General features: G+C 34.1%; 1 protein-coding gene across 5 annotated transcripts in view; it reads left to right on the plus strand.

Moving 5' to 3' along the window:
• The window catches only part of LOC106877684 (pleckstrin homology domain-containing family G member 7), a 970386-nt gene that overhangs the window by 776842 nt on the left and 183544 nt on the right, over positions 1-10000 (plus strand). For all 5 annotated transcript variants that reach the window (XM_089338328.1, XM_089338327.1, XM_089338326.1 and 2 more), the window contains one exon: positions 9770-9849. In XM_089338328.1, coding sequence (XP_089194454.1) covers positions 9770-9849 — 80 coding nt within the window. The remainder of the gene's footprint in view (positions 1-9769; positions 9850-10000) is intronic.

Raw genomic sequence — 10000 nt, forward strand, 5'->3', positions numbered from 1 at the left:
TATATATATATATTCATATCAGTATATATGTGCATATATATGTGTATATATATATATATATATATATATATATATATATATATATATATACATATGTATGTATATATATTCATATACGTATATATATATATATATATATATATATATATATATATATATATATATATATATATGTATATATATATACATACATGCATACATACATACATACACACGTACACACACACATATATATATATATGAGATAAGCCACAATTTTTAATGCAAACATAACTACAATTTTTGCAAATTAGGCCATTTCATCTGGGAACTGTTTTCCGGTCGATACAAATATCAATAGGTAATAAATTTCTCCGTGGACGGAAAATTGTGAGCAGTAATTCCCCGATGAATTTTCAGACAGAGATAAAAGAAAACGTAAGAATCTAAATATTTTCCTTCTAATCGAGAGTTATAAAAATGCGTTCACATTTGTTTACCTCTTGCCGCATGGCTTATAATTACAAAATATATAGTCAATACACGTATATTAAAAACTTCAGATTATTCAATATATAGTGTTGTTTATAAATAATTAATAAATATATTGATTTTTGTCTAAGATTGTAAAATTCTATCGGCTTTTTACTCTTTTACTGACAACTCTTTCTTTTCATTTTACTTATGGAATCAACAAATAACATTGTAAATACATCTTTTTAAAAAACTTCGTTTTCTTCTTCTTCTTCTTCTTCTTCTTCTTCTTCTTCTTCTTCTTCTTCTTCTTCTTCTTCTTCTTCTTCTTCTCATCAAAATCAACATTATCATTTTTTTACTTTTCCTCTCTTTCTAAATCATCATTACCACCATCACTAGGACCAGACAACAGCTGGTCGTTGATGATATTGACCAAGCCCTCTTATCAAAACATTTATAGCCTAAATCATATGATGAAAAAATATATTATTCTTATCAAGGGTCTCATCCAAGCGCAGATCTTAAAAACTCGAGGACAAATACAGCTTCGTAACCTGTCCAGTAATTTACCGGGTTTGCTATGGGGAAATTAATGTAAAAATATAATGAAGAAATACAAACTGGATGAATGAAAGAAGCACTTCCTAAAATCAAGTAAATCCCAAGTCTAATGGAAATATAAAATGTGAAATGAGAAATAAAAGGATGAAATATTCTTCCACTATTTTAACCCTTTCTTTGACATTTCGTCCCCTTATACTTCTTGTTTTTCTTCATTTTTCTCTTCTTTGTTTCCCTCTCACTTCCCATCTCACACTGTTTCTCTGTCTCTTAATCTGTCTCTAGCTGTGTCTCACTCACTCACTCACTGTCTCCCTCTCTCTCTCTCTTTCTCTCTCTTAATTCCACCTCCTAAACACATGGGCTCTCAAATATTAAGAAAAACTAAGACCCTGTTCTTCCTTGTTAATTTTGTCTCAATTACAACTACTTTAACCCCATATTCTGCTTAATTCCCGCCTCTAGCCAATGCTTTCGTCAACTTTCATTATGATTTTATTTATTCATCACATTTTTCAATAACTGAATTTTAAGTTGCATCGATCTCAACGAATGAATAATAGCAAACCCGTTTGAAAATGAAATGTTAGCTTGCTTATGCAAGAAACTCCAAATAAACGACTGTTAAGAAAAGAACACACACACACATACACGCACTATATATATATATATATATATATATATATATATATATATATATATATATATATATATATATATATATATATATATATATATATATATATATATATATATATATATATATATATATATGTATATACAAACATATATATATATAGACAAAACTTACTTGAATAATTTTTCTATCGTCTTGGCTCAACAACCCTCACCGTTTGTTTTTACTGTCTTGTTCTGACTGTCCTGTTCTTGTTAACACTTTCACCGCAAAAAATCGCACATTTTATTTAATTTGCTTTGCGGGAATGTCTCTTCCAACGAAGTCGCGTATTGTCCTTGCCTTCGAAATGCGGAGTAGATGAAACAGGGACAACTGACGAAGGGGTATACTCTTTATGTTGCATATCTCGTTTCTCTGTTTGTTTTTATCGTTGTTCGAAAAATGTTCGTTTTCTATGTTTTCGCTTTTATGTTTTCGTTTCTCATTGTGTTCAACGTTTTTTTTTTTTTGATGTCCTGTACCCATATATGCAAGTATGTATACATATAGATGTAGGTGTGCACATAGATGTATGGATATATGCATATATTTATATATTATTTATATTAATATATTATTTATATTATATATATACACACACACACACGCACACGCACACACATATTATACATTTGAACAAGCTGGATCATTACTGCGGTAGGCAAAGTGTCATGGCATTTTTACGCCATTACCAAACATTTTGTCCTTACTCAAAATGTGTATTTCATCCTTTTGAGTCGATAAAATCAGTACCAGTCAACTAATGGAGTCGTTATAATCAACTAAACCTCTTCTTCTGAAGCGGCTGAAATTTTGCCAACATTTTGAACTGTTATTACTAATATCTGTGTTATTGCTGTTATATTTATGTTGTCACAATGAACTAAAATAAAAAATAAATTATGAAAGCCCGAGGATGGTGCTTTCAAAATGTCAGTAAATGAACCTTTAATATATTGATGTCTATACTCTGTCCAGTCAACGTCATTTCAATAGAGTTTTTCGTTGTTCTTTTTTTTTTGTCTGTATGTATTTGTTCATTTTCAAGAAGGCTGTCATTAAAATACAATTTTGCTTGCGACTTTTATCTTGTGTTTTGTCTTAGTTGTGTAAGAAGACAGAAATTTTAACCGTTATTTTCTATAAGGGGAACAGTTAGAATGGCTTCTTCTTCTTCTTCTTCTTCTTCTTCTTCTTCTTCTTCTTCTTCTTCTTCTTCTTCTTCTTCTTCTTCTTCTTCTTCTTCTTCTTCTTCTTCTTCTTCTCTTCTTCTTCTTCTTCTTCTTCTTCTTCTTCTTCTTCTTCTTCTTCTTCTTCTTCTTCTTCTTCTTCTTCTTCTCCGTGGTCGTTGTCATCATCTTTGTCGTCATCATCGTCGCCGTCGTTGTCTGTCTTTGTTGTCGTCCATGACATTCCGGTTCTTGACACAGAACACTTCAACAAGAAAGTTTCAATCAAAGAAATACTGAATGCCAACCAATTACCTTTCAATGTTTAGTATCAAAGAAATATCCGTTTGAGCGAAACTACTTATCACACAATATTTTTGTCGTCTAAAACACCTGTTCCCTCGTCCATATCTATATGTTTTGGAAGCGGTAAGGTAATGCAAACAAGAAAAATAGAAATCAAAATACGAGTAAATGTACATTTGTATTAATATTTAGCAGAAGCAACAGTGACTCGAGGAGCGAGATTTTCTTGCATCAGCATTTTCAAACTTTACAATGTTATATTATAACATATAACTGTGTGTGTGTGTGTGTATGTATAAGCTAATGTATCCCGGTTTGGTAGATCGGGTACATATACATATATATATGTATGTGTGTGTGTGTGTGTGTGTGTGTAGGTGTGTGTGTGTATGTGTGTGTGTGTGTGTGTGTGTGTGCATGTATACCCGATTTGTTGCATCTTCAGCTATCATCTTCTTTCTGTATGTCTTCCCATAAAGTGCGCACAGGTAGATCTACCAAACCGGGATGCATTAACCAGAATGCTAGCCTTTCACTCTGTACGTGATTATTCGGTCCTAGGTAGTGATCCCGGCCATTTGTAGTTCTTTGCTCCCTTCTCCGCCGAAGCTCAGAAATTCTTTCTCCCCAAACCTCACATCTTATTATCAATAAAAGATATATTTGGATGTCCTGTATTCGACATGACACAATATATTTCGATCGCAGACTAATATTGTCCTAAAAGCGACTGGTGAGAATGCTAGATGCGTATTTCTTCCTAGTTGAGCGTTGTCAGTAGCATTTAATCACAGTCAACCGCATATTTAGAAGAAATGTGTAACCACCGATATAGGAAAGCAGCGACTGAACGATCATAGTTGTTACTAATATCCTCCCGGCTGAGCAAAAAGCCGTTACACCCAACAGAAGTAGTATTTGACTATAATGGCCATCTGCATACGATAGTGTACGTATATTGCGAAGAGCAAATTTCAATAACATAATACGTTTCGTTACTTTTCCCGACGTTCCTCGGGACAAAACAAAGGCATTTTGTCGGATCGCCTATGCTTTATATATGTGTACGTGTGTGCAGTTGATATGACTGGCTTAGTGGTTAGGTCGTTAGACTCATGATCGTATGATTGCAGCTTCGATTCCTGGTCAGGGCGATGGTGTTGTGTTTTTTAGGAAAATATTTCATTTCACGTTACTAAAGTCCACTCAGTGGGCGAAAATGAGCAATCCTGCAGCGGACCGGTGTCCCGTCTAGGTGGGGAAAATGCCCCCCCACCCCATGTGTCTAAATGACATGAACATGTATCTGTATGGAGATGTTTAAAATGACTAAGCAAGTCATACATATTAGCCACTGGCCTAATAACCTAAAAAAAATCGATCGATTTTTTTTTAGGAAGCCATCATTGATATAGATTTTGTCTGTTTCCCAATTCAGGCTAAGCTTCTAGAGCACGTAGTTACTATTGGCAGCTCTTTATCGAAATATGACCTCTACGGGATGCAAATAAAAATTCAGTGATATTTTTTCTGGCAAGCTATGGAATTATTTGAAAATGCTTATAGATTTTGCTTCGGATAAAGGCCTAATTTTATGGGGTAAACTCTTTTAAGCCAGTAAACCAGTTCAGGTTTTATCTATATATTATACACATATACATACATCCATACATATATATAGATATAGATATAAGCATAACCACACAGAAGTATACACACACAGGTATATTGATCCTAGACTTGCACGTTTTCTTTACTCTGTGTGTTTACACACACACAACACACGCAAAAACATGTATATATATATATATATATATATATATATATATATATATATATATATATATATATATATATACAGATATAGGGCAGGGAATTGCCAATTAGTAATAAAATTAATAATTAACAATTTTGCCAAGTAGTTCAGTATGAAAAAAACCTTTATCGGCAAAAACAGTTATAATCATAAATATATAGGGACCAGTATGAGTTGCTTCACCAACATACTGAAAATTTAGAAATAGCAGTCAAAGAACTACTGATTCGAAACTACAAATTTTTTCTCTAACGGATGGCGATATCTATGGCACACACAGAACAAAAACAGAAGAGAAAAGCAAAAACAAACCTGCCTTTAGTTAACCATGTACGACGTTTCACAGTTAAGAGTATAAAGCTACTCTTCTCCGATCATCAGCATGATGTACGATAAATTTGAAAGTGTCTATATACTCATGGGAATTTGACCATGCGACATCAAAAACACATGAGGAAGGCATTCACAAAATTTATCGGCTAGTAAGTTCAAACACTTCACCCCAAGAATCTATCCCATGTGCGCCACAGATAGTCCCGGATAAAAAGTCCCGTATAAAAGGGTTACAGTTTAACCATCAAATAAGAGACATCAATATAAATATACAGATATAGGGCAGGGAATTGCCAATTAGTAATAACATTAATAATTAACAATTTTGCCAAGTAGTTCAGTATGAAAAAAACCTTTATCGGTAAAAACATTTATAATCATAAATATATAGGGATCAGCATGAGTTGCTTCACCAACATACTGAAAATTTAGAAATAGCAGTCAAAGAACTACTGATTTCAAACTACAAATTTTTTCTCGCTGATTTTTCTAGCTGTTCTACCTTCATACGTGCACCAATCTTTTTTGGTAATGTTGGTAGCTGAATGCTGATACTTCCAAGAGCGCCAATGTTTTCTTTTTTATGTACCGCAACGATGTTTGGTTTCCGAAGTTTCGTCAGGTGATCGCACTGAATAATTACATCCTACAGGATTTTCCAATTCTCATTCTCGGTGAATCTTTCTGGGGTTTGCTCATATCACGTCTTTATTCTTCGTAGGTCAGACGGTCAGTAGCGACGCCTGCTCGGTTCGGCTGCTCTACATTGATAAGGAGCAAATACCCTGAAACTAGTTTGTAGAAGCCAGACCAGCAAGGAGAAGCGGCTGATCTTCCCTGTTCCAAGGTTATAATGGACACAGGTTCGCGCGTCACGTAGCTAGCTAGAGGCGATAGCCTCTTGGCGCTAATCAACGGCAACATTCGTCCTATTTTTCTGGAGTGCCATGTTAGCTTGCCGATAACTATTAAGACATATATATATATATATATATATATATATATATATATATATAATGTATGTATGTATGTATAAAGTGAAAAAGTTAATGTCTGGTCATTTCGGGCCTTGTGCCTCCAGTAGAAATAATGATTGTTACTATTGTAATTATTGTTGTTGTGAGCCTATTAAATTCTGAACTGCGTGAAATTGTTACAGTCCATAATTATTATGTTACAATGAATCGAAGTTATTGGTTAATCTAAAACCGTTTGTAAATATAGAATCCCATCTACTGTTTGTATTAGATGCGTCTGCTGACACAGTCACATGGTTTTAAGAGCGTAAGGATTGACTGTTATCACTTACAGAACATTAAATTAATAATCTCGAAATTGATTATATCTCACCCTTCAACACAAATTTGTAAGCATTTGCCAGACTGTAGAATCTTATGATATTGTTGTTGTTGTTTTGGTTAATGATAATGATGATATTAATGATGTTGGTGCTGCTGCTTCTCGGTGCGATCGTGGTTGTGGGTCTTGTTGTGGATGTACGTATACTTTGTGTTGTAGAATTTCTTGTTCACATATATACATTCATTTTTATATAATTTAAATCTTGCTTCTAGTGTTATTCGTCTGTCATAAAGATTTATCTGGAACATTTCCCAGCAGATGATTACCAGAATTTATTTAGGGCATTTCTAAACAAAGATAAAGATTTGCACTTTTACACGGTCAACCGTAAAAGAGCAAAAAGAAATGATATATTCAAAATAAATAAATAAATAAAAATGATGATAATGATAATAATAATGACGATGATGATAAAAATAACAGCATCACCAACACCAACAACAATAATGCTGATGATGATAATAATAATAATAATAATAATAATAATAATAATAATAATAATGATGAGGAGGAGGAAGAGGAGGAGGAGGAGGAGGAGGAAGAAGGGGAGAAGAAGAAGAAGAAGAAGAAGAAGAAACTAGCAATTTACAACTATAAAATCCCTGTAGTCTGAAGTATTTATTTAAAATCAATTTTTTGTTTTATACACACCACACACACACACACATTCACAGAACATTCACAACCCCTCAGACGCACACGCACTCATATTCTTTCTTACATACACACACACATATATATATATATATATATATACACATATATATATGTGTGTGTGTGTGTGTGTATGCATGTGTGTGTCTTTGTGTGTTTGTGTGTACGTATATACTTCTTCCTTTTCTATGTCTCCTGTTTCCAAAGAAGAGTTAAGCTCGAAACGTAAAACCACTTTTTCTTTCCGTCTCTCAGCGTCTCATTAATACTTAGCATGTACAACGTCCATGCGTTGTTGTTCTTCTGTCTTTTTTCTCCGTTCTCTTAATTAGTTATATATATATATAGGCGCAGGAGAGGCTGTGTGCTAAGAAGATTGCTTACCAACCACATGGTTGCCGGTTCAGGCCCACTGCGTGCTACCTTGTGCAAGCTTCTTCTGCTATTATCCTTGGGCCGACCAAAGCTCTGTGATTGGATTTGGTAGACTGAAACAGAAAGAAGCCTATCGTATACATGTATATATATATATATATATATATATATATATATATATATATATATCAGGTCATCCCATAAGTTCTGTCCGAGTTTTGAATGAAGAAAACAACTGATCAAATGTGATATTTAATTGAAATTTAATCATGAATGTACTTTTCCTTATCATCTATGACTTCCTTCCATCTGTTTACAAGCTTTTTAATCCCATCAATGTACAAGCACTTGAGAATCAATGAAACTGAAAATCGATGGATAAAGAAAAGAATGCATGGGCAATTTCATAGGGATGCTGAAGATAAGACAGACAGAGAAAAAAGATGGCTATGGATGACTAAAAGTGATTTAAAACGGGGAATGGAGTCTCTAATCTGTGCTGCTCAAGAACAAGCGCTAAGAACGAATCACATCAAATACAGTATAGACAACTCATCAGAAAGTGATAAGTGCAAACTTTTTTGACAAAATAGTGAAATCGTATGGCATATTACCAGTCAATGTACGCCATTAGCCCAGAAAGGATATAAGAGACGTCATGACAATATAGCAAGGATTGTCCATTGGACAATTTGCAACGAGTATGGACTTGACAGAGCAAAAAAGTTATACGATCATAAACCCGAAGGCATTATCGAAAATGATAATGCAAAGATCCTATGGGATTTTATGATTCAGTGTGTCCATGAGACAGAGAATCGGAAACCAGACATAATGTTAATTGAGAAAGAAAGCAAACGTTGCTAGATGACATATATAGTATGCCCAGCTGACAACAAAGTATGCGATAAGGAAGAAAGAAATGCCGATAGATATGACAGGTTAGCGTGGGAGGTTAAGCAGTTGTGGTCGATGAAAAAGGTGGTAGTAGTACCAGTAACTGTCAGAGCTCTGGGAACTGAGTAAAAATCTTGAGATGTACATGGAACAAATAGGGGCTGCTATAATGGGAGGGCACTTGAAGAAAACAGCACTGCTTGGAACCGCTCGAATACTCCGGAAGGTGCTCGAAAAAGAAGGGGTGTTACCTTAGTTCACTGGCAGTGAACAGCTGACCCAGTACTACATCTCCATCATTAGAAGCTGTGCAAAGACAATAAAATAATAGTAATGATAAGTATTGGATCCCTGGGAACAGTGAGTAAAAATCTTGAGAAGTACATGGAACAAATAGGGGCAGAAAACAACGCTGCTTTGAACCGCACGAATGGTGCTCGAAAGATAAGGGATGTTACCTTAGGTCATTGGTAGTGAACAGCTGACACTGTAGTACGTCTCCAGTGTTAGAAGATGTGCAAAGACAATATAATAATAATATTATTAATAATGATAATAATAATAATAATCCTATCTACTATAGGCACAAGAACTGACATTTTTTTTTGGGGGGGGGAGGTCTAGTCGATCACATCGTCACCAATGTTCAACTGGTACTTATTTTATCGACCCTGAAAGGATGAAAGGCAAAGTGTCAACCTCGGTGGAATTTGAACTCGGAAAGTAGTGGCAAACGAAATACCTCTCAATATTCCGCCCTGCATACTAACGATTCTGCTACCTCACCACCTTAAATATGATGATGGCAATAATAATAATAATAATAATAATAATAATAATAATAATAATAATAATGATAATGATAATGATAATAATAAATACATAACAAAAACACCAGGACTTACAAATATATATAACATACAGAAAATTGCACTACTGGGTACTGCACACATTCTACGCAAAACACTTTCAATACAGTAAACATAAGAGCACCACAGCAAACCACAGCACATACCCAAGGCGCACAGAGCTGCGCTCGGTAGTGAAGTGAAAGCACGCTATAAAAATAAAACTACTGAACAATAATAATAATAATAATAATAATGATGATGATGATGAAGATGATAACGTTAATATTTATGTATCATATTCTCTTTGTAGAATTTCGGTGATGTCTCTCCAAGTACTTTATCTCCAGAACTCTCACCAAGTAATTCTTGCGATGAAGGCGAAGGAGGCAGGTGAGCAGAATTTGATTTTACGAAATGATGATTATTATTGTTTTTATGTCTCATATTTCTTGTAATCGATATAATAAATGAAATCATTATCATTACTATTAAATGCCTTGCTGTGGTCGTCAGGACAGATGAAGATGTAGCAGTTAATTAT

This window comes from Octopus bimaculoides, chromosome 20 (assembly GCF_046866305.1).
Source record: "Octopus bimaculoides isolate indiv1 chromosome 20, ASM4686630v1, whole genome shotgun sequence".
Classification (NCBI taxonomy): Eukaryota; Metazoa; Mollusca; class Cephalopoda; order Octopoda; family Octopodidae; genus Octopus; species Octopus bimaculoides.